The sequence below is a fragment of the Lutzomyia longipalpis genome, chromosome 2, assembly GCF_024334085.1.
Source record: "Lutzomyia longipalpis isolate SR_M1_2022 chromosome 2, ASM2433408v1".
Taxonomy (NCBI): Eukaryota; Metazoa; Arthropoda; class Insecta; order Diptera; family Psychodidae; genus Lutzomyia; species Lutzomyia longipalpis.
Genome location: NC_074708.1, coordinates 15212702 through 15238807, shown reverse-complemented (window position 1 = coordinate 15238807; position 26106 = coordinate 15212702). Strand labels below are relative to the sequence as shown.

At 36.5% G+C, this 26106-nt stretch overlaps 3 protein-coding genes across 6 annotated transcripts in view; 1 reads left to right on the top strand and 2 right to left on the bottom strand.

The window, feature by feature from the left end:
* The window catches only part of LOC129790865 (UNC93-like protein), a 1060245-nt gene that overhangs the window by 686813 nt on the left and 347326 nt on the right, over positions 1 to 26106 (bottom strand). The window lies entirely within an intron of this gene.
* The window catches only part of LOC129790848 (potassium voltage-gated channel protein Shaker), a 92126-nt gene that overhangs the window by 37435 nt on the left and 28585 nt on the right, over positions 1 to 26106 (top strand). The window lies entirely within an intron of this gene.
* On the bottom strand, positions 5602 to 9279 carry LOC129790833 (uncharacterized). The gene is made up of 4 exons (XM_055828610.1): positions 9069 to 9279; positions 8521 to 8992; positions 5896 to 7862; positions 5602 to 5818 (listed from the first exon to the last, which is right to left on the bottom strand). The coding sequence occupies exons 1-4, from the start codon at positions 9109 to 9111 to the stop codon at positions 5670 to 5672; spliced, it is 2631 nt and encodes an 876-aa protein (XP_055684585.1). The 5' UTR covers positions 9112 to 9279; the 3' UTR covers positions 5602 to 5669.

The following is a 26106-nucleotide window of genomic DNA, read 5'->3' as shown; positions in this document are numbered from 1 at the left end:
AAGTAGACACCCTCCTGTTACCAATTCCAACCTTCTGTGGTGCATCCTTTTTGGCACCTACAAAACCACAAAGCCCTCAAATAACCACTTTAGCCGCACTTTAATGGCAAAGCGTTTATTTTGCAAGTCATACTGAGGGACGTGCTGCCCTCCAAGTGTGCTAGAAAAAAAAGAGGACGTGTCCCGCTCTATTTGATATGCCACTGACGATTCCTATTTGGCTCCCTTGGCACTCCGCCAATTTCTCATATGGGCTTTGCAGCTGTGTGTGAGGAATTGCAACTGCATATCGACCAACGCCTAAATTTCTCATGTCATCCCTATACTGCACCCCATTGGTATTGTTATATACTGCAAAAGCTCATCCCCACAGGATTCCCGTGTAGACGTTGTTTGTTTCCATTCCCCATTTACACTTATCACCAAACGGGGAAGATTTGTTAACAGTTTCCCAGGTTCACCAATAAATATATACCCACGCGGATACCCCATGCCGCGCAGGCTCCAAACCACACAAGCCACCCCATATCGTGCTTCTTTGCCAGGAAGAAAATGCCAATAAAAGCGTGAGAAAACAATTAAAAGAGCAACACACACACAAGTGTTTTCCAGTATAATTACAAATATTGGAGTCAGAAAGTTTTATTGCCTGCCACTGTGAGAAAAGCCACGTCCCTTCGGCATAAGGATATCCACCAGAGGACACTCGGGTTTTACTTTGTTATGCGCCTGAGAAGTGTTTCACACACTGAGAGCCAAAAAATCAGACCAAACGTGGAGACACAAAGTGGTTTTGTGTTGCCAAAAAAAGCTCCAGATTTTTTATCCTTAAAATTCTTTTAAAATCATTCATTTTAGTAAAGAAAAATCCCATTTTTTAAGACTTATTGGGTTCTATTCTGCGACCAAGAAATCTTTGAAATTTCAATAATTTTAAGGATTTATTGATAGCAGAATACGATCAATTATTAGCTTTTAATTGATTTAACACTGGATTTAATAACGAGTACTGTCTGTTTATGCTTTTTTATATACTTGCTCACTGTATTGTGTATTATGTACTTTATGCAAAAAGGTCATAAAAAATGTATGAATAAATATCTGCAATAATAGGTGCTTTCAATGACAATTAAAGGGCGCGATAGGGGAGAATCTGGGATGGTAATGGTCTAATTCTGAAAAAAAAAATATAGACGATATAAAATCATTTTAAATTATATATTTTTTTCAAATCAAATTTCTTAAAGAATTTTCATTGTAGAAAATAATTTTCCAGTTGAATTAAAGAATCTATTTTATGCTCAATTACACAGTTCACCCCACACTCCCCTATAGAGATTTTTTTAATTAAAAATACCACATGCCGAATATCTATTAGTAAATTTATTTTAAACAATTCAATAAAGTTTAATAGAATTAATTTTAGTTTTATTGTACCTACTTATAATGTACACAGTTTGAAAATTTTCAATATGAGCTTTTTTCACAAAATTTATCCAGATTTATTATAAATGTATCAGATATTTAAAATAATATTTCATAGAGAATCTGAATGCAATTTTAAAATAATGGAAATGTAAATTAGATGGCAAACACAAATAAATTGAAAGTCAATCATAACGCGTCCAGTTATAAGAGTTGGTGTCCCACAACGTGTAGAATTTTGTTTATGCGTTGTAATGCGATTTGTGAGCAGAATTAGTAGACAAATTAATTTTTTTGTAAAATTCGGCAATTTGATGCATAAAAATGGTCATATCTCTAGTTCTATAACACCTACAGAAATTTCGTGACTAGTTTTGGAAAGGTACTGAAATAAGCTATATTTTGATATATGTATATCTCAATGATTTTCAAGGTCACCTCTGAACACAAAATGGCGGATTTTTGTTTCACAAAAAGAGTTTTTCGCATTTTTCGTCCTGAAGGAATGGTTCTAGAGGTTTCTGATGTTCTAGAAAGTTGTAGATAATTGCGAAACCTTTAATTTGATACCAAGTTGAGTCAAATCGGACAAGCAGTTCAAGAGATATAATTCTTAGAATTTTTCAAATGCAAGAATTTTTCAAATGGCCATAACTTCTAAACGGCGACATAGAATTTCTTCATTTTCGGACTGGTGACAGATATTGAGTCAGGCCACAATACATCAAAATTTAAAGGAAAACGATAACAGATGTTCGGAGATATTGTCCCTTAAAGTTAGGCAATTTTTGTTTTTGAATTTAGCGCCTCTTGCGGATGTTTTTGAAACTTGAAATGTTCTAGACAGTTGTAGGGCTTCTTGAAACCTTTCATTTGATACCAAGATGGTCAAAATCGGTCAAGCCGTTCTCGAGTTATATCGAAAAAACACTTTTTGCTTTAGGCGGCCATATTTGCTAAACGGCTTAACCGATTTTCAAGTATAAATTGTTGATGAAAACGTCTCACTGGGCTCTACAACATACTAAAATTTCAGACCTCTAGCTATAAGGGAAGTGGTTGACGGTGTTTCAAAATGGCGGAGGTCGGCCATATTGGATTTTGAAAATACGAAAAAATGAAATTTTACACCCACATTTCTATAGAAAACTTCAAACCCGAAGTCTCTATCTGGTACCGTTCTCGAGCTATAAGGCAAAGTTTGGGCGACCGGAAGGACGACCGGCAGGACGGCCGGCCGGATCAAAAATTTTCCACCACCATTTTTGGAATGTGGGTTGTCTGAAACGTGCTCATACCAAGTTTGAGCCCGATCTGAGGTGGTCGGTTTTTCCGACGATTACAATACTTGGTGTTGGCCACGAAGTGGAACACCAACTAATAGGTTTCCTTTTTATTCCTTTTGTGCAACAAAATTAATTTCTCTTCATAATTAACATTGCGAATTTTAACAAGAAATTCATTTGCATACTTCTATTTAATGTGTTTTACCTTGTGTTTTTTGAAAGGATGTCTTGTGCAATTTTTTCAGCTTGTTTAACATTCTAAGAAGGAAAAATTCATTTGCAAATGGAAGAATTAATTGCAGTACGACCCCACCTCTGTAAATTACTTTTTAATGCTGACGTGCGAAAGTCTTCCTTTTTCATCAATATCAATCTCAATTTGTGCAAATTGATTTTAAATTGTGGATAAATTTTATCGAAGGCCCATTATGAGGTTTTCGGGGAGCAGCTTTGGGGTTGTTTTGTGGATTTGGTCGACTTTTGTGGGGGTGATCCCATACACATAATTCTGCACCACTTGTCGACGCACTGGCCCACATCTCCCCCATACATTGTGTACATATGTATACAAATTAATGGGAAACTTCATTCAGTGCTCTTTGCTTCCAATTTTGCAGAGAGAGAGGAAAAGAAAAGGTTGGGACTTATCTGTGGAAGAGCCTTCGATCTGGCAACGATCCAATCAATTCTCGATGTTCCCTCCTAAATTTATTTACATGGCTGTTTCATTTAATAAGGAGAGAAGTCGCATTCAAAGCCAAAATATTTCCTATCGGATGAAAGATTAATTGAATTTTTTTTTGCTATGGCGGTAGTCGATTAAAAAAATCCCTATGTGGTGGAATTTGATTTTATTTGATGGAAAAATTGGGTTGATAGCTGGAAAAATCGACATGGTGGGACTTTCCATGAATCAGCATATATTGATCAACATCAAAAACTCTATTTAAGTTTTATGGATATCCCGGTTGCATTTAATTTTGATCCCCCTCAAATTCCTCGCACGCTGCATTGTACCTGTCGCAGTGAATCAATAAATTGGTGGTTTGGCTTTGTTTTGCACGCGGCTTTCAAATGCCTCTCAACACCCACAGAGTGCTTAATTTTGAATTAAATCAATTACACATAGCCACGGCAAGCTTTTATGGCTTTTGACGCATAAGAAGAAAATCGACTTTAACTATGTTTGAATTTAAAATGCAAGAAAAAATAGTCTTTTGTGAATTCCACTTAAGCACGGACTTGTAATTTTCTTATTTCGTATTTACTTTAATTTTCTCTCGCAATGCTCATAATCGTTTTGGGCGCAATATCCAAAGTGCACATGGGTGAAGGTGCGGGATGAAAAGGGAAGGTATATACGACAATAGTTTCCATGACTTGCAAGCTTTCACGTAATAATCAATACGAGAAATTTGAATATTCATGCAAAGTTGCGACTGCTGTTCAATATTTGAAAATCATGAGAATTATTTTATTTAGAGTATTAAAATAGTTAATATTACCATCATAAGTGGCAATTTCAACTTTTATTTACATTCACCTCAACCTCTAGCAATCATCACAATTATTTTACATTTCATTTGCATTGAATTTTTCATTAGAACTTTGGTTTTTATTCTAATGAAGTTTATTATTACATTTTTTTTAATCGTCTTATTAGCATACTGTGCTTAGTTTGCATCACTAATTAAATATATAATTCTGTTAACCCATTTATGTCTGCTTTAGTAATTTTTGAATTATTCCCTGGATTTGTTTTTGCTTTGAGTTTTGCATTTATGCATTCAGAAAGTAGTAAACATTCAAAGCAAGTAAACCGCAAAGTAAACTTGAAGACTAGAATTTAAAGTTAGATATAGAATTATTCAAAAAGAAAACCAATATTAAAATCTATAACCATTAATGTAGAACTAGAAATCTTTAATTCTTAAAATGAATTTCTGTAAAGTATTTTTTTTTAGTTTTATCCTCAAACTTTTAGCGTTCTAAATATAAATAAATAAAAACCGGAAAAATCCACGTAATGTCCTGCTTCTTTCTCCATTTTCACGTTCATAAATTGAAAGGATAAACATCACAAAATAGGCAGCTTGATTCTCATTCACAAATATCATTTTCAATCCACTGTTTTCATCATATATCCCCTTCTGGGAAACATGAAACTGAATGAATAATCAATTCAGTGGAGACGCCTGGTGAAAGCTTCCATTGTTATATCAAAGGTATTTTTTCTGGTCATTTCCGACAATAAACTGGTAAAGCTTTCATCGCAAATGGAGGGGAAAAATGATAATTTGAGGAAGCAAATTTCGGGACTTTCTACGGCATTTTTAATTTGGCACATCGTACACATGGTAAAAGTTAGCATATTATAAAATTTCATACTCACCTGAAAAGCTTTAAATATTCAGTGTCATGCAGAAGCTTTTCCGTGGGGACACTAAAATACCCCAAATTGCCAACCCCTTCGTATAAATCATGCTGGTATTTTATTTTCGTCCCTAATCCGTCGTATCTTGTGCAGTTTGGCAGTAAATAAACGCGTTTTGCTACCGAGAGGTGCAGGGTGAGTGTTTTATTGTCTCCACCATGGCTGGTGGAATGGTGGAAAATACCGGAAAAATGACGAAAAAATCAATAGGAAGTCTTCCGCAGTGCACGAGGGTAGAAAACAAAGAAAAATTAATAAATATTTCATTGATTTTTAATGTCTTCGCCCCCTTTTGCCATTGCATGCAAATACAGGGCAAAATATCCCTCTGCCACACCGATAAGGCTCTCAAAGGTCTCCACGGCTCTGTTTTATTTTTTATTCACCTTTGGGGAGCAACAGTTTGCAACAATTATTGCAAAATACATAAACAAAGCCAATTAAAAAGTCGTCGTGAATGATAGAAAAAGAATGATTTATTTCTAAGAAGCACGGATGATGTGAGCACTTAATACAAAGAATTATTAGTTGAGCTTTATGGTGAACACTGCAAGAAGTGATGCAAAAAAAGCAAGTATGCTTAGCTGAAGTGTGCCACTTGAACCTCTTTCGCAAGTTAAACCATGATGTTGGATGTGGAAGCGAACTTGGTCTGGGTAGCGGCAATCGTTTTCTGAAAATTCATAATTTATTGTTAAACTTTTTGTTGCTTTTTTTTTGCATAAGTATAAAATTCAATTTCTTTCTCACCTGAGCACCGAACATTTGAAACATCCACATTGACGGAATAGAAAATAGGTGGGCAGGTGATGACATTCGGTCCACAGGGCCAGGTATGATTGAACCAAACATCCTCCATTCCTCTGAGACTCTGACAATGATCAGGAGCCGCATTAGGATTTCTCGATGCACAAATGGTTAAACCACCATAGTCTACCCCAAGAAATTGAACGTTAATTGATTCAGAGTAGCGGAAGTAGAAGGGACTAATGCGGTAGATAATCTCATGGTAGGGTCCAATGTAGTCCTCATGCCTGTAGCGATTTATCTCGAAGAATTCATGCGATGGCACTGTTTGATTGAATTCCGAAATTAAGCATCGAGCAGCCACCATTCGCATTGGAATCTTTCGAAATTCTTTTACGAGTCTCTCACTGAAGTCATCTGGGGAAATATTCGTTGATCGAATGATGGTGTAGTGCTCAGGATAGACGAGATTTGTAAACCTTTCAGTGCTCCCTGTTGTATGTGTTGCTTCATGCCTAATAAGATTCTCAAAAGTTTCAACGTCTGATGTGACGAAAATAAAGTAGAGATCTGGAAATCTCTGCAATGACCCCTGTAGAATCCTCTGGGCACTTTCAAAGTCATTCTGAGTTATACGCTGGGATTGGGAGAAAACCAAGGCTAGTTGTGAGCGTGCCACGTGAACTCCTGCCCGGATTTCTTCATCTGTTTGACGCGAAAGAAGACTCAGAAGACGTTGGAAGGATCTCGAAAGCGAGAAAGTTGTTGGGAAGGGATTTGTGAAATTCCTGAGTTGCTCAAAAGTACTACTTATGCTGTTTGTTTGATTGACCATAACTTCACCTGATCCTCCGTGAATGACCGTCATTGTAGACCCAAATGTAGACACTTCGGATACTTCAGTTAAGTAGTTAATCAGCTGAAGATTCTCATACTCCCTCCTTGATCCATCAATAATGACAAAAACATCCATTGCGGGCTTTCGAGGATCTGACGCTATTTGATTGCAATGTGGCAAGGAGTCTAGAATAAAAGGCGACTCGGCATAGAATTTATCGACTGCTGCATCACAGGTACTCCTTAAACGGGCATCTGTGACTCCTAAGCTGCTCGTTGTAAATTGGAGGATCTGAGCAAAGGCAAATGTTTCTTCCTTTAGCTTCTCTCGATCTATTATTTCAAGGATACTTCTCCGATCGCAGGCATTGCTTATATCGGGATTTGTAGGTAGTGGCTGAGGAGCGTCTTCAGTCCATTCTCTGGGATCCTCAAAAACCCTCCTAAGGACACTGCTACCAGTTTGTGTAAACGGTTTTACCGGGAAAACTTCCTCTTGCGGAACATCCATACCCTTAGTTCGTCCTCCTGAGTGTTCAATGGTTAGACTTGGAACACCTCGTGGGCTGTAGTACATATCTAGGATTTGAGACAACCGCAGTCTCCTTACTTTATCCACCCATCCTGAAACTTCTTGTGAAATAAACATTCCATCAATTCCTGAAATCAATTCGGGCCGAGTCATCTCCCACCTAGCTCCGTGTCCCTCAACTAAGAATTTCTCTCGTGGGAAAAAGGTATCATTCCAATTCCCTGGAAGACCTACAGCAACATTTCTTCCCACAAATGGTCCCTGGTACACACAGACTTCCGCCAAGTCCCCAGCTAGACCCGCTGCAAAGGTATTCTCAACGGAATCGAGAGACTTTAGGAGCTTTCCGAGCTTTTCGGCAATATTAACTTCATCCATTGTCTCCAAGTTTGCATACTTTTTATCCTTGGCGTCCTTTTGTGCTGCAATGAATTCACTTATTTGGACATTTTGCGGCTGTAGACCTGCTGCTACAGCTGCAATTAGGGTCCCCGGGGAAACTGTCCCGTAGTTCCTTGTCTGAGTTATTCCCAGTTCCAATGGACACCGTGACACGGGTCTAGTGAACTGAATTCCAGCTCCAGAGGTTGCATTCTGTACTCTGCCAAAAATAGAATCAATTAGCATATTAAATTATTAGGTGGAAAAACGCTTGGAAAAGTGTCAAAGAAAGCTCACTAATAAAAAAAAATGAGCAAAAAAACTCCAGTCAGGAAATTGGCAACTTTGAATGCAATTACAGTGATTACAATGCTGTTTGGCTAAAGAGAGTTCAATAACTCCGTAGGGATCCATTTCAATAAAAATAATCATTGAGAGGAAAAGCAAAGTACTTCAATGTGAGAATATGTCGAGGAAATGTCCTGAAGTGGACAATAAAAGGGGTCACATTTTCCAATTGTATCGTTTCAATAACTTTTATGAATGATTGTCAAATCAATTCAATTTTATTGTTGTTTACTGAGAAAATTTTTCGTTACAATGCAAAACAAGAAGCACATTCTCAATGCTTTTCGGAAGTTTTCGTGTGATTTTCCACGCTACATAATTTTGAATGGAAACTCACGTATTTTCACGAGAAATCTAACGACACGGAATTATCATGGGTTCTCAATTAAACGATTTCAACCAATGAATCATAAACAGCCCTTATCAGGTGTGTGCGCGATAAGGAAGTACCGAAGGCAATGGAATGCATTTCATAAGAAGTTTTCTCTTGAGCATGGAATTGCAAGAGTTTGGGCAATATGTGTACTCACTTGTTTCTCGTGATCCAGGGAGCACGAATCCTATCCTCAGGAGTGGCTAGATTCAGGGGACACGTGCGTGCCTCATCTCCACGTTCAAAGGGCTGAACGGATGAGCTGATGAGCCTGTGGAGGGCACACAAGTCAAATTGAGAGAGGATCTGCTCCAACTCAGACTCCCCAGGAGGTGGAGAAATGAGCTGCCGCAGGAGACGCATTTTTGGCGCCATAATTCCTGTTATCCCGAATGGGGTGACAAATTCCGTCTCCTGTATCCCCGGTGCCTTTTCAATCCCATCGAAGCGTAGTCGATGAAATAGCTGAACACTCAGCGTCCTGGCATCCAGGGATGTGGGTCGAGCATCCTCAATTTTGCGCACCAGCTCAATTAGCAGGGGCATGGAGTTGGGTAGCCACGGTTGTGTTTCATTGCCACGGTAGCAGGGCAGGAGGTATGTGGGAATCGTTTGAGCACCAGCCAGCACTGTGTTCAGAAATAAGGTCACAAATTATTATTAATTATCTTATCATCACTTTCCACATTCGTGACGTCGACTCACCGAAAACACCCAACAAAATCGCCACTAAATGTCTCACTATCATTTCTCGGCTCTCCTTTTAACTTTTATTCCTCAACCACACAGATCACCCACACTATAAATTCCTCACTCTCCGCTGGATGGCCAATTTGCGAATTTCTTCATCAGTCGATTTGAGCAGAATGTGTAGAGAAAATCTTCCAATGCGACTTATTCACGCCCAAAAGTGATACTAACAGGTGAATTTCGCACAAAAGACTCGTATTGTGCGTTCATCGTGGGGCTTCCTTATCTCCCGTGGCGATAAACGGCCCCGATAAGAAAGTCTCTTATGTACACGGAGCATAAATCACTGAGAGAAAAAAAAGAGGGACCATCACAACATAATTTTCCAACTTTTCTCCTTACATTTTTTTTTGTTCCACAATGTGGCAGAAAAATTTAAGAATATCCTTGGTTAGACCTTCCTCAACATTCAAATTCTGCGAGCATGAAAGCATTGATTTCTTCAAGGTAATACCATATATGTATATACGTAAAACTAGCAGGAGTTATGATTTTTGAGAGAAAATTTGGTGGTAAAATTTATTGTTTCTTAGCGATGCAGAAAATATTAAATGGGGCGGAACATTAAATTTTCTCAATTGTGCTGCAGAGGTGCTATAAAGCTTGTTGTAGCCCCAATAAAGGCATGTGCATTCACGGGAGGGCATTGAGTTCTCTCCAAATTAATATAAAAGCATTATCTTGAGATTTTTTATCCTAATTTTACTACAGTCATACCCCGCATAATCAAGTCGAGGTTATACTCTTCTCACCCATTAATTTTAATGCGTAAGAAGAGTATAACCTCGACTTGATTATGCGGGGTATGACTGTATTTGTAAAACCTTCTCATGCATCATTATTCATCATTTCTTGCATGACTGGAAAGGAAAAAAAATGAGGATTATTTTTTGCAAGAATTTCAGTCATGGAAATGAGAATTTTTGTAAAATTAATTAGAATCTTCTGGGAAATTAATAAGAGCTATTTAAGGAGTTCTATAAAGAAATTCCCAAGTCACGAAGCTTTGGTAGTCTGTTTCGCTGATTCTTAATATGTAGTTCGATTGATTTAATAATCATGAAATCATATTTTTTCTAATGTATTGAAAATTTCCTTGGCTATACCGCCAATCCCGAAAGCTCTGCTTTAGTGGAAATCTCTTAAAACAAATGGCTTCTGAAATTCTATTTATCAAAAATTCCTTAAATGTTTTGTGAATCGCAAAACCTCTACAAATTCTTACCAATGGAAAATATTCTCAAGTAAATCTCATCAAAGAATTCAAGAAAACATTTAAATCGTTTGAAGTGATTCAAAACTTAGAAAATACCAAACAAAAAATCAATAAAAATATAAATATTCGAAGCAAATTTCATAAATTCTTTAAAATGTTACATGTTTTTCAAGAATATTTTAAATTGTTTTGTGAACACATAGAAATCGTTTCAAGAATCCCAAACGTTGCAAAAAATTCTTTTTTCCTGAATCACCATTGACATTTTCATTATTTGTAAGTGGTTTTCTAATTTATATGTAACTATATTCTAAAAAGCTCATTAACATACCTATAGTAAACATACCTATGCGTCAAATCTTGAGCTTTAAGAATTCTTCAGCTGGTTTGGTCAGTTCACCTGTAATCGTTTAGCGTGACTAATAAGTCAAAACTTTTTGTTTACAATTCAAATTTATTTCTCCAAATTCTAGGTAAATTTTCCTAGAAATTTTCCAGCAATTAAAAAATCAACTTTCCAAGGAAAGAATATTTCCTGGAAATTTTTGCAAAATTCAAATCACTAAACCCACAATTTGAAGCTCTTAAAAGTAAGAGTTTGGTACACATGCCGTGTGTCTGTGCTAGAGCTTCTGCAACGTGTTATACGGATGGTAGCCAGTGGAGACGCCGGGTTGGCAATGGGTGTTCCATGAATGAAAATCCTTGTTCACGTTGGAAATTCCCTGAAATTTTCACCCCAATGTCCCATCATTGATGATTCAATGTCCTGAAAACCCAACCCAATGGCGTCGGAAAATCCCCGGAAACATGCGTCAGTGGGACACGCTGGTGGGGTTGGCAGGAAAAACAAGCGGAATGTGGTGATGGGGTGGTGTATTGTCGCGGACAAAGGGATTTTCCCATTTCCCACCCCGTTTTCCGAAATAGTGAAAAATAATAACAAAATCGAGCTTTAGAGAGAAAGAGAATGATTCAATTCGGCGCATGCCTTCTGAAATGGGTCATGCAATGCGGGCAAACGTCACAACAATTTGAATTTTTCGTGACTCGAGAAAGCTTTTACATGGGTCACATTGCCGTAGCGGAGTTTATATGTGACCGACCTTTTTGCAGGGAAAAAAAGGTGGCATCTGCCACGCGGAAATGCGATTTTCTTACGCAAAGTCGTCAATCATACGACCTCAGAGAGACAGAATTGCGAATAACTCTGTGCACTTTTTGGGAGAACTGTTAGCGCTCGTCCATGGAAAATGGAAACCCAAGGTCATTTGCTATTGTGTAAATGTTTAGGTTTTTTTCTGTCTATACATATTCTCTCTTGCAAAGGATACCACGCATCTATTTATAGGCCCTTCGACGCGGTGCCTCATCACCGAATTGGCCCCATCCAGAGTAATGCGGATAAATTGATATTTTTGCCTGCCTCGGAAAATTGGGCAGTGAAAAAAAAAGAGAAGGACGTGAACTCTAATGTCACCTCTGAGTGTACTTTACAGCCATAAAATACCCCACCTTCCCATATTTCGTGGGAGCTTTCATCGCGGAAAAAACGTTGCACTCCAAGGAGAAGTGCTTTATGGCCACTTATCGAAGCGACAAGATGAAAAGTCTGCAGAGAATAATCGAATATTGCACAAGAAATGCTCCTTCATCGAATTGCTTGCCTATCGATTTTGTATTTTGTACATAAGAGGGAAAATTCTCTTAGAAATACAATGGGGAGTCCCATGAGAATATAAGAAAATTTATTTTAATGAACTTTATTCTTCATTTTATTTATTTAAAAATATTGATTTTCTGTAACAAAGAAGTTCTGGATAATTTCTTTATGTACTGCAGGATATTAGGAAAAATCTTTTACATTCTTTACAAAATCCTATTTAGAATTTTTCTCAGAATTTTGTTAAAACTTTTTCATAATTTTTTAACGTAAGATAAGTTTATTTGTGTTTGTAAGGTAGATTTTATATTAAAAAAAAACTCTAGGAATTTTTCACAAAAATCAGCATAATGAACCTGTCAAGATATATCCAAAACCTTTCGATGATTTTTGACAAAGAATTTATAAATTTTTCGTATAGGGGAGACCGGGGTAAAAAGAATCATTTTGGAATTTTCAAATGCCAATTTCTCCCAAGTTATAAATCGGAAAATTCGGAAAAATTAGGGTGGAAATCCCTATACACCTACAATTTTTGACAGTAATTTGGAGGTTATACGATCAGTACTTTAGGAGTTAAAAATGAAAATAGATTTTTGGCCCATTTCCCAAACTTTTGCGTATTGAGAAAAACGCGTTTTCCGAAGTTTTCCTTCAGCAATTTTCCAATCTGATAATTTTTCTCACTAGCTGGATTAGTGCAGAAAACGTTGCCAAGGTGTATTTTTCAATAACTTTTAATGATTTTTCTGAACAATTATTTGAATCAAAACATACCCCTTGGGGTAGATCGGGTCAACCCATGTAAATCATATGGGAGTTCGAAATTTTTGACATATTTTCTATCCATTTGTTGCAAAATGACGTGATTGAGAAAATCGCAAAATTCTCTGTTTTAGTGCGTATAAAAGTGAAATTCCTTGCCGCGGATCAAAAGGTGAGAAGTTTAGCTATCAACTACTATCAATCTCTCAGTTGGAAAATCATTGGAAATGTCGGAAAATTCGACCGACTTTATTTAGCCAACTGGTGATTATATTTACCCGCCGCGTTTAAAAAAAAGTCAGAAGCGGAAGGGTTCAAGAAAAGCTCGAAAACTTATATTTCCCGGGGAGATAGAGAAAAATGGTCTGAGACAAAGTTGTAGGCCAGGAAATTTCCTATAAGAATGACATAATGAGGAAATTCTCTTGCCTTTGGGGAATCCTGCAGATAAGGATTTATGCAAATTGACTTTTTTTTACCACGGTCTCCCCTACCTTTATTCGTTTTATTAGTCATTGCTTACATTTTCTGGTCTAAAATTTGTAAATTTTTCTTAGAAGATCTCAATGGAAAATGGTTTTTTTGACGATTCTTTTCCCTTTTTAATCATTTACAAAATTACGCGTATCCTGAATCTTTCCTCGAATGAGGACAATGAATAAACTCCTTTTCGTTCGGATTTCATCAATAAAATTGCTCATCTTCTTTATATAAAAACTATTGATTAATTTTAAATATAATTTCAAATCAGATACAGGTACGACCTGAGAAAAACTTCCAATGAAAATTCGTCTTGAAGCTACATATATAACTGAAACTACTTGAGAGAATTGCTTCTGTAATTTCAAATCCATTAGCCAAAGATCAATTATTGTGATAAAAAGAATTGTTCGCAATTCATTACCGAAAATTAAGAGAAATGTGAAATCAATCGAAAAAGTTACATTCAACTGAGAGAGTTTTCCAACTACAGAGAAGATATATAAAGTTTTCAATGTAAAAAAAAGGGGGCAGAGGGAGGCAAGGGGTGCCCGGGGCCAAAAACTCAAGGTGTAGAAATAGAAATGTATCGATCTTTGGCATACAAAACCTGCCATACAAAAAGGAGAAAATATCTTTTTGCCTTTTCAACAAAATAAAACAATTCACAGTGGAAAATGGTGCTTGATGCCAATTTTAAACAAATCTCATGTTTATTGAGTTTTATAGTGGAGCTCTTTTTTCATTTTCTTTTTTTTTTTTTTGCTCTTAACTCAAATACTGAAATGAGAAAAGAATCTTCGTGAGTGATTCTTTCAGAGCACCACCTCATATATCAATCATTTCATCGAATGTGCAATTTTTCACGCAAAATGCCTTTTTTCTCCCACACGGCAATTTTCTTAATTGAGAAAGTCGTTGGGAAAATGTTCAGCGTGCTTTTTTATAGCGCGTGGAAATCATGGGAAAATTTTTACAGCGACGGTGAATTTGACAATTGGGGAAACATTTCAATTTCCTGTTCCTGCTCTTCATTTTCAGGCGAGGGGTGGTGTGTGTGTGCTTGGTGGTTTGGGGGTGATGAAGGTATTTTCTCGTTAAGGAAGCGCGAGGAGCTATATATACAACAAAATATTCTCTCGTGGTTTTCTACCCACACTCTCCGTCCTTCTCTCACACATCCCTATGGCAGGGGAGAGAGAATTTTTCCGCAAGACATGTTTGCAAATGCATTCCTGGAAGAGAATGTCCAAACGGAGGGTTGGAGGATGCTTTTCAGGAAAAGCTCCACACAAGAGATGCTTAATGAGGTGGAAAATTTATATGGCAACAAATAGCAGTTGCAATTGATGTGAATTTTCCTCTCTCTCTCTCTGGCTCTTTCGTCATCTCTCTGACGGAGAGAAAATATACAAACATCAGTTAACACCTCGCTCGCACAACATGAATTTTCCGAGTTGCGCAGAGAAAAGTGCCAAAAATTATATGTTTATTCATGGTGAATGAACTTGGGTAAGAAACTTCCCAAAAGGTTTTCCCCATTACACATTGTGTGCATATACATAGCTAGGAAAATTCCATAGGCCTCTCCTAGAGGCACCTAGCATGAAAATCCCTTCGCATTGATTGCAAAATCCACCCCATGTTCACCCTCCGCCCCACCTCGTGTCAGGAATCCTGCACGAATTCCCACACCCAAACCCCATCTTTCCTTTTTCCCACCCACCAATGTCCCAACACACAAAATGCGAACCATGTGAAAATTGATCTCAATTTCCATTGGAAAATGTGCGTCTATTTGACGAGCACCGACTCGTTGTTTATTGAAATATTTGCATTGTTTCGGTATCAAATTGGTTGTTGATTAGGATGTGCTAAATATATACCCATTCGGCCTCCCATACGGAAATAGACACCAAATTTGAAGAGCTTTTTATACGCCTTTTCCTCATGAATATCAAATGTGATTTTTTTTCTCTCCTCTCATATCGCGCGTTATTTCTGGTCATCATCCCACTCATGACAGTGTGTGAGACCATTGATCAACGAAAATTAATCCACTTCTCCTTTATGTGCTCTCTATCGAAAGAATTTTTTTTTTCAGTTAAATGGTTTGGGGATTGAGAAGCTGTGGAACAATATGGTTTCACTTGTATGTGGGATCTTAAAGGCAAATATATTGAAATGACAGGTGGAATGTGACAGAAGTTGCTGTAAATGTCAAATGGAATGCAAACTGTCAACAAAAGCACGTTAAAACAAATTTATCTTATTATCATGTTTGTTTAAAATGTTGTTTTATCATTTTTGTATCAATTCTTTATAGAATTTTAAGGACAAATTTAAGAACTAAAAATAAATTAGGAAAATACAAAGATTTTTCAAATATTTAAATTTTTGAGATTCTTTTTTAGAATATTTAATTTGTTTAGAACTTAGCATGATTACATTTCAAGGAGTTTCTGGAACTGTTATTAATCTTTAGTCATTAAAGATTCTTTAAATAGACAAACAAAATCCAATTGATGATTCACAAATTAAACCCCATTTGAAAATTCTTAAAATTATTAAAACAATATTTTACCATAATTAGTATAGACTAACAAATAAACAACAAAAAAAACAGACTTTTAGTGTAAAAATGATTCTTTAAAATTAAAGAGAAGAAATTAATAATCTATAAAGACCGCCTAAACATATATTTTAAATCAATACAAAAAATATATAACAGCAATTTTCGTATTATAAATCATTATAAAATGAATCCAGGGGAATTTTCTAATCTCAAAATACGTAAAATTATGTCAGCGTTCTTTGCATGAATGTACAGCAAGTGTCCCGAATCTCTACAACTATTTTCACTTTTTGTATTTTAATAAATACTTTTTTTTATTTTGTCTGAAAAAGGGATTAATCGAAAGCTAATTAAATTTACGAACAGAAACAGAAATTCATCAATTAATCTTTTTTGTGATCAGAATTGATTCAAATTGCACGAAAAGTCCCAATTTCCCGGGTAGAGTATCTCTCTTGATGAATAGTTGGTAATTCACTTAAAAAAAAGCCAATTAATTGAAGCTTTTACCATCCAGAGTAATACTTTCCTAAACCAATAACTAAAAAAGGAATATTTTATCACACAAACTGTTATTAAATATTTATGAATCATGATATAAGAGGTTTGCAAAGTTGAAATTAATAATTCAAATACATCAAGTCTACTATTATTACCTTTGAGTCTTTGTTAAATGAATATTTTTGAATGTGTATTTTTTATGCTGTGTTTTAAAATTATAAATAATAGGAGCTTAGTAACTGCCTAATAATTTTTTTAGATTAAAATCAATAAAATAAATTGGAAGGGCATAGAAGAAATAAAGCCAAGAATCTTGCATTAATATTTTTATCAAGCTTTCATATGCTTTTCATATCTATTTCTTATTTTTTTATCATTTTTTTCAAAAGCATATCTCCTAATCAGGATCATTATACCATACATAGTTGGTTTTAATTTTAATCCATAAAAAACAATTATACAATATTTGATATTCAAACTAATTTTAAATTTTCCCGGAGCTTTTAATCCTGAAACTTTTTTTTTATTCAACAAGTAGCAAGGTCCTTTAATTAATTCAACGAGTTTTCACCCTAAATTCAATGAATGTCATGTACATATTAAACGAATATACTCCATGAAGCCCTACTGTACTCTAAAATGTTGAATAGCCTTTCAAATTGTCCTCCGCATTACTCGGGGTTTTTACTGGGAAACAATTTGAGAACGTTGATGTGGAGAATTTGGAGCGAAAATGTGTGACGTGCAGTTGGAGAAGCGCTTTTGTATGTAGCGCATGCGATCCGTAGTCCAAATGGCCTCTCTGTTCGGTGAAAAGTTCTTTGGGAAAAACTAACCAGTATTTGTTACTCAGCACACATACGGTTTAATCTATTGTCTATGGCCGTGGAGGTGGAAAACGCAATTCCAACTTCCAAGCTCTCGTGTCCCCAAGACTAATCGTGAGCACTGTGTGATGTGACTTTTGCAAAAATTACATTTGGGCTTCTTTTTTGGGAGGTAACACAAGAGAGCCCCCCCAAAAAAAAAGTGACCGAGAGAGATGAAAAAAGCGTGAAAACTCGTGCACGGGAACCTTGCCAAGTGGAGATTAAATTGAGAATATTTGTTGAATTTGTTTGTGGTGCCCAAATAGTGATTCCGGGTGATTGCACGTTCTTTTGTGGTTCCCTCCCGCAGGTGGAGGCTTATGTGCCAAAAAAAAATCTCACCCTCAAGTGCATGCTAATGCAAGGGTGAAAAAGTGACCTCCCCGGGTGGAGGGTTTTTAATAGCAGAGTGTAAGAAATTGGATAATCTTGAGTGTTTTTTTGAGACATTTGGATGCAGTGCTGAGGTCCTTTAGCCACGTCATGGCGCAGTTTCTTTTTTATCTCACCCAAGAAGCCCCACGCAGATGCTCAAGCAAAAGGGGTCCAAATTGCGGCTCCTATGTCCTCATTTTCTTTTTCCTTTACACGGGAGGGGTTTCTCCACTGTTCTTCTTCAGTGATACTAAACCATTAGCGGTGGTACGAGGGGGGATGGGGTGTGAGAATTAATTGTGTAACAATTATCGACCCAAGTGGAGACCTTTTCAGCCCACCTCATCTCATCATCCCGGGCAGAAGCGCGCTAACAGGCACATTATCGAGACGGCAGCCCTTGGTATTTCGCACGAGGGGTTTGGGGGTAGGAAGATCGTGTATAAATTTTATCTAATAGCGTGAAAAGGGGGCATTTCGCCCCAAATCACAGCACAAGTGGGTGCCCTTTTCGTATATCCACCACCCCAATATCCATATATAGGTAGAAAATATCAAGGTGCTTCCAGTGGATGGAGAAATACTCATCAGGAAAATGTGTGACAAGTTGTTGACTCTCATTCCACCACCAAATCAGCGAATACATCGCCGAAAAACACCCCACTATAAATATCTCAATTCAATGGTCCCCCATGGGGGTGCTCTTTTGGTCAATTGGGCAAATTTACCATCAAACACGAAGCCACCCTCATCCCCCTCATGGGGCCATCCAGGAAGCATATCCACATAAACCTACAGGATCATTTTGATCTCCTCCCCCACCATAGGGGCTCAGTTTGGGCGATTGCTCTTCTTAGAGTCACGAAAAACATGTCAGGGTCATAATTTCTTTTTCGCCTGCAAATTCATGATGCCAGCGCCAGTGTTTCGACAATGTGAAAAGTTCTCTGGCCACCAATGCGCATATGTTGTCTTCTCGGGCAGAAATTTTTGCCTCACAGCTTCATACATTTCTCTCTCAATCCACGTACAGCTTCCACGGAGAGACTATATGCCGCAGATAAATCACACAGAAAATTTGCCTAAGAGAGGTCCCATCGTATAGAAAAACCTAAAGTGGGTGGCACACAGTCAGTTGGGGAAAAACCAAGAGAAAATTCCATGATGTAATTTAAAAAGCTTTATTGGGGTTTGCGCAAAAACATGCAAAATTCTTCCTTCTTTCCTTTTAGTTTATGGGAAGAAAATGTTTAAAGAGATTTTTTCAGTTTATTAAATTTTTTGAATAACTATCAAATAATCTTTGGGAGCATCATGTTCATTATTTAATGTCAAAAATAGTGCCTTCAATTTTTTATGTGGAATCTTGTCTTTTTATCTGTCAAAAGTAGTGCTGTCAATGGTTATGTCAAAAAACAAACTTCTGTTAATTTAACTGTTAGAACTGGTTCTGTCAATGTCTGTGTCAAAAGAATTTCTGTTAATTATCCGTCAAAAAGAAATGCTGTCAATTTAACTGTTAGAACTAGTACTGTCAATGTTGATATTAAAAGAACCGCTGTCAGTTTTTAAATTATAAAAAAAAATAATTCTGTCAATTTTAATTAACAAAATAATTGCTGTCAAATTAATTGTTAAAAAAGTTCAGTCAATTTTTATGTCAAAAGAACTCCTGTCAATTTAACTGTCAAAAATACTACTGTCAGTTTTTATCAGGAGTCTTTCTGACAAAAATCTTTTTCTGACAAAATTATTTAAAAAAAAAATAAGCTTGAAAAACTATTTACAAAAGCACCAAGAAAAATTTACAAACACATAATAAAAGTGTTGTCAATGAATAACAAAAAGCACCCAGAAAGCTTATTTTCTATTCCAAAATCAAATTGTGTCATGCTCTCATTCATGCTTGGCCATAACTTGAAAGTTCTCTTATGCAATACAACTTGATTGCCATCCATTGGTTTTTTTGTTAAATATTTTTCAACATTTTTCCAATCATTTGAATTGAATGAAAAAAATTTGTAATCTCTTCAAAATGCATGAGCATGTGACGTAGGAAAAAAAAGCCATCAACTTTTCTGGCTGTACAATCGATTGAATGTTTTTTTTATCATTCAAAGTACCCCCGAAAAAAGCTCCAAATTGTGGGATATATAGGTGGTTGTCTCAAAAGTGGGAGCATGTGTGCCGTGTAATTGCAAAATCTATCAAATGTGCGTGCAAATACATACCTTTGGGCGACACCATTGCCAAAATGCTGCAATTTTGTGCACATTGGAAGGATGAGGGGGGTGGGGTGCCTATAGAGAATTCTCATGTGACTGAATTTCATTCCATAAAGCGTGTCAATGGATTTATTAAAAATCCATTTGAGCTTGGTGTGAAAAAAAGGGAACTAAAGAATGGCGCGAGAGAATGTAATTGATTGTTTACAGTGAATTTCCTTCCAATGGGCCACCCATTTTCTCAACACCTCCCTTTCCCTGTCATCGAAACACATTCTTCCCTTCGTAACAAAACCTCAAGCATAATCCCCATGGATGGAGGAGGAGTAAAAAGTTTTCCCTGTGATTTTTTTTCCACGCCGTGCCACTATCAACAATGCGCCACATAAACTTTCAATATAGCCCTTTCACTATATAACCACCCCCGTTCCGTGCTATGTGTGGGGGTTTATTGGAAAGTTTCTCACTTGTCATTCATCAGACGTGTCTGCATGTATTTATAGATTTCAATTGAAGGGTCAATGCGGCTGGTTACGGGGAGAGATGGGATTACTGGTTAGAGGTCAGAATTAGAATGACCTGGATGGGATCCTTTGCCACGCCCTACCACCCTTTTTTATACAACCCTTGAATTTATCTATTGGCTTTCTTTCTTTTTTATTCATATATAATGTCACTAAACAATACAACTGGGTATTTTTATTTGTTCCTCGGAATTCCCCTTCCATCGACATTTCTTTATGTAATCTAAAGCTTCTTGGGTGAGAAATTGTCACTACTGATTGGAAGGTTAATTACCTTGAAATACGATTCAATTTCTCAATAATTTCAAATTACCAACCCCTCCGCATCAGGTGAACATTGTTATTTGCTAAATTAATCCAAATGTAAGGACATAAAATTGATACCACAACTGGAAAAGTTCAAATGAAAACTCTTTGAGAGGGTGTGAGAAAAGAAGAAAGGAGCAGTTTAAAGGTGAATTCATTTGTGAACGATGCTGTTTAGGTGGATGCTAAATAGTCGGGTGAAGGCGTAGCATAAACTGTTGATAAGTGCAGAGACCAAAGAGAGCCGCGTGGATCGGCATCAACCATTTCCCGTATAGATTTCATAGAGAGATGGGGCCTCACACCTGTTCTCAGGCCCAGACAGGAGCCTCGGATCAGCGGTGAAAATCAAACCAATGCACTGCCCCCTCTTCTCACCGACAGGTATGGTTTTTTTTTTGAATGGGATTACATGAATTGTGAAAAATCTTTAACTTCTGATTTTGGTTGAGCTTTGGGGAAAAACTTCTGCGAATTGTCTCAACTACGATTGAGTTTGAACTACTAATTTTAACCATTAAAAGGGAATTTACAAGAGAAAATCTTCACCTTCTTTCACTAAGGGTTGAATTTTCTTTTTTGAAATTTTTATAAAAAATAAACTTTCTCTTTGTTAAGGACTTGATGAAGTAAAAAGAGATTCTCGAAAATCAACTAAAAAATACTATAAAACATATCATCAAAATAGTACACAAATAACCCATCCAACTATTTAACTTTTTATTGATTGTAATTTAAATAAACACACCGCATTTTACGCAAATTAAATGATTAAACCAAGCTTATATAAATAAACATACAGGAATATATTAAAATAAGTCTCTTCTTGCAGTTATTTTGAATATTTAAATTGTTAAAGCTCAGTACTTTGCAGAGAAATTCAACAAAACCGTACCAATTATTAAAGTTCAATTTGTTGGAATTTCAAGTATGAAAAAAAAATTAAAATTCAGGAAGTTTAGCTTAATGAATTGATCGTGTATTAATTCGATCAATTTAAACAAGTAAAAAGTAAACATGCATGCCGAAATGTTTAATTTAAAATCATTGCCATTGCAGCATAAATGTCTCGCATTCAGTTTATTTTAGTCTTAAATACAAAGTCAACGAGTTAAAAAAAAAAGTACAAAAGCACGTCGAGCTTAGGTTTTAATCGTTCCACCCACATAATATTTAGTTCATTATCAAATTATGTGCTGTAAATTCCACAAAATGACTCTGCTAATGTCTATTTTGCTCCTGATTTCGTCGACGTCAGTGTGCAATTATATAGGAAATTACGCTCGCAAAACTTTCAAAATGCTGTTGCCATACATTGTTGCAAGTATTACGAATGTTCATCACATAAATTCACTTCACCCCCTACACCCGCCGCCGCAAGTGAGGCCGAATTTAAACTCCAGCAATTGCAGGTGGTGCTATCGATGGTGTAACCTTAAATAGTTTATGTTTATCCAACCCAGAGAGCTGCATAATGTGTTTATGCGGGGAGAGGGCTGGGTGAAAAGCTCATGAAAGCTCTCCCTCCATCTCTCCACCCACCCCGGCAATCCGTGCGAAGCAATTGGGTGCAAATTTTGCCCTCTGACGCGACTGTCAGTGTGTCATTTATGGAAAATTCATGTGTGCTGATTTTGTGACATCACCTCTCGTGCCTCTTTCGTCACACCGCCACTTGGAGTCTAATTTTAAAATTCCCCCAAAATTGCTTCTGGCGCGAGAGCGGTGCTTGAGATTCGACCGCGGGACTCGCAAGCTAAATAAACATAAAAGTCATGTTTATGCAACCAATCGAGACGAGATGCCAATTCACTTCCGCCAACCTGGAGTCCATCATCCAGATTATATAAACATTTTTCCCGTCAATGTCACTCCACACGCCACGTGGGGACACTTTTCTTGGCACCTAATGCCAAAACAAAATCTCCACGCGGAACTGCCGAGCCCCCACCCGATGAAAGCCACTAAAAGCTTCCAATTGCCATGAGCTTTTTGGATATGTGTATACATAGCGGAGATCTTCCCATTATATACATATTTCCAGGCTTTCTGCCATTTATATTGTTGTTTATTTATTTCAAACGCGCAGTGCTTTATGGCACTCAAGCAAGTGGTTTTCACATGCAAACCACGCCAAACTACGCATTGAGCACTCAACTTTTTTTTTCAGATTTTCTGCTTATTTTTCCGACCCACACTCAACGGAGAAAAAAAACCATAAATGTTTTATTGGGTGATTTCTGGTGTCTGGAATCCCCCTCCTGTGGCTCCCCTTTTCGCGTGCAGCGGCTAAAAAAATGAATATTTTTGCCGAGATTTCAAATGTCCGACAAAACATCAAAAACATATTGTCTCTGTGAACATATTGGCAGAGCAATTACCCCAGAACTTCATGCGGGTAGTGAGGTGTGAAAGAGACTTTGAAAGAATTCCATGGGGCGAATGTTGTATGTAAATCGTAAAAAAGGAGGTTTTAAACTTCATAAAGAGGAGATTATTTGATTTTGAATGTAGTTTGAAGTTTGATTTGATTTATTGGTTTCTCTCCCAAGTTTCTGGAAGATATTTTATGGTGTTGCCCCTCAGGGGGAATGACAGCATCATGAAATGCCTTTTGATCTGGTATTGCATTCATCCCACACTTTCTAGAGAAGTTCAAGACTTTTGCTGAGAGATCCAGAACAAGAAATTAACTTAGAACCAAGCTTAGAACTTTGAAGTATAATTTATTATAAATTACGTAAAAGTCAAACTAATTCATTTCGGTTTTGAGGCTTTTATGGTTTTAATTTGTGTGTATTTCGTAGGAGCAAAAGCCACAATTTTATTTATGAATATTTTTTTTAGAAAAGTAGTTTTTTTCTTTTAATTAAATTTTAAAGATGCTAAATTAAATTAAATTGAACGACGAATATTTTAAACAATTTTTAAAGGTAATTTTTCTTACCGTAAATAAAATACTTTTACCGAAATAAAAAAAAGCTCAGACATTTAAGCTTTGGGCAATTCTGACAATTCCAGATAATAAATATGAATATCCCGTAAAAAAATCTTGATGCTATTTTTCATCTCACCACTGTACAGGTATATTCCTCAATCTACTCTTAGGTACTAAACTTTTTATTATTAGATATTATATGAAAAGCACGCGACAACTTTGGCCATTTGTGGAAGTTTAACATAATTTTTTGCATAAACTTTACAATGCCGGATTCTTCCGTTTATTTCGATTTTCATGTTTAGAGTAAATAGTGTAGCAATTAAATAATTGTTGCGGTTCCAATGATAAATGGTGATCTATATTTAGTTTATTAGGGGTGCTTTGCAGTTTCTGTGTGAAATAATTATTTTGCTCTAAATTCTATTCGTGTTCTAATTTCAAGAATTTTCAAAAACTTTCGCAGAAATTCTCTTCAAAATGGAGATTTTTTTAATAATTTAATAATTTAGAAATTTTTTAAATTTTTCTTTCTCATTTTTACCATTCGCTTACCGGTCAAACTTCGTTGTAAAGAATGTGAGAGAAAAAACACACCCCACACATTATCTTTCTTCAGCCAGACGCAAAAACATCATAATCTTATGCAAGATACGACGATAAAGACATGGCGACTATACGGAAATTAAATCAACTCCATGGCAAACAGTTTTGTTGTTTAAATTTTAAAATGGCAAGAAAGAAGATTGTAGTTTACGAGCTTTTTCCTCAACGTGTGGCACAGTATATAACCCTAAATGAAATTTAAATACAAATTGAACATTAAACAATAAGCCGGCATGAAACACGTGTTGGAGAAATAAATAATTTTTATTATTTTCCACGCTGCTGCATTTCTTGCAATTTAAATGCATTTCAACGAAGGATTTTTTGTTGTTGCCTCCAAAATGTTGCGCGGGAGCTTTCGCACAAGCCCCATGGCTCTGGTGCCATTCCTCGCGGGCGATTTATCAATTTTGCCGGGTGGAAAAGTATGTAAGCAAAATGTAATTGATTCACATGATAAACACACTTCATTTGCGTCTTGGCTCGGCTATTTCACGTCTCGCTGACCCAAATCACTTTGCTCTGCAAACACTGGGTGGATAGGCTCCTTGTTCATGAGCTTGTGATGCGGGGGAGGTGGTGGTTGAGGAGAAAATCTCTTCATGGCGTTAATTCGATTTGAGTCAAGAAAACATGCACAAGTGGGTGTTTTGGGAGGAATCAATGTCTATTAATTCTGCACGCCCCAAACTAAAAATAGCCCCAACATTTTATCAAAAATCTCCGCCAGTGGAGTAATTAACAACCAAGTGGTTTTGATTTTGACGGCATATCGCACACTTTTTTTTTTGGCTTCTCCTCCCTCTTGCCAAAATACCCAAAGTGTATTTAGATGAAATCTATCGATTCTGATGGCCCGAAATCTCATTCCCAATTAAAACATTCTTCATGCAGAGATAAATCTTTTCGCACACGAAGCCTCCAAACTTTATTGTGTATACAGTACATTTGATCAACTGACGGGAGTGTCTTTTATTGAGTTTATCAAGCAAAAGTTTATGCCAATAAAGCATTTTATTTGCTATTTATAGCATTTTGAATTATATTTACAATGAAACAACTTCATTAGTATCTCAGCGCACGATTCACATGGGGTATACTTAAAACCAAGCAAAGATCCCACACACAATACCCCATTACCATCTCTCTTATTAGCTAGAATTCTAACTCATGCGATGAACTAGAACTCCTCTAAGCATATTGTCAATGATCCATTGAGCAGCAATTAAAATGTAATGAAGAAAAAGTCTTGAGAAATGTCTTTGTATATTTCTTTACGATTAAACATCAATTCAGAGAATGTAAATAGAATAGTTTTGTGAATTTTGTGTTGTCGCATATACAATCCTTCGCTATATATTTCTTTCAGTCTTCTATGGCTTCGCATATAATGCTCATAGCCTATGTAGTCCACTGATGGAGGCACTTGATGCTTTCATCTTCACATAATGACATTAAGTTCATCCCTGTGGAAAATTTTCCATTGAAATTGAATATTGAGCAAATATCATTAGTCGCCTTTTTGTTCTCTGATGTGGTGATAAATGCACGGTCATTGATATTTTCGCCTACAATCATCTCGTCAGCAAAATAGATTAGCGCGAGGATGTGAAGAACTTTTCCTGGGTACAAGGAGATGAGTTTTTCGGGTAAATGATGGGAGGGAAATTCCATTGAATTACGACGATGTTTAATGAGATAAATTGGAAATGGTTCAGGGAGTCCATTGGTAGAGGTGCCGAGTGAATTGTTTGAATTTCAGATGCGGAATTTGCAAAAGGAAAACTCCTCACAATAAACTTATAATGAACAGAAATACTTTAGCTATTTTTGGTTTGTTTTTCCAATTGGAAATCATTGAACAATGAATTGTTAAAAATCCTATTAGAAAGCTTTTAATAACTTTAAAATTTGAAAGTACAAAAGAAGAAAGAATAAACAGGTTAAATA

What these genes read in the sequence shown, in the direction of transcription:
- LOC129790833 (XM_055828610.1), bottom strand. Translation starts at nt 9,111, where the DNA reads ATGATAGTGAGACATTTAGTGGCGATTTTGTTGGGTGTTTTCG. An exon ending in CCCTGGATCACGAGAAACAA is followed by an intron (nt 7,863 to 8,520) that starts GTGAGTACACAT and finishes TATTTTTGGCAG; the next exon opens with AGTACAGAATGCAACCTCTG. An exon ending in TTCAAATGTTCGGTGCTCAG is followed by an intron (nt 5,819 to 5,895) that starts GTGAGAAAGAAA and finishes ATGAATTTTCAG; the next exon opens with AAAACGATTGCCGCTACCCA.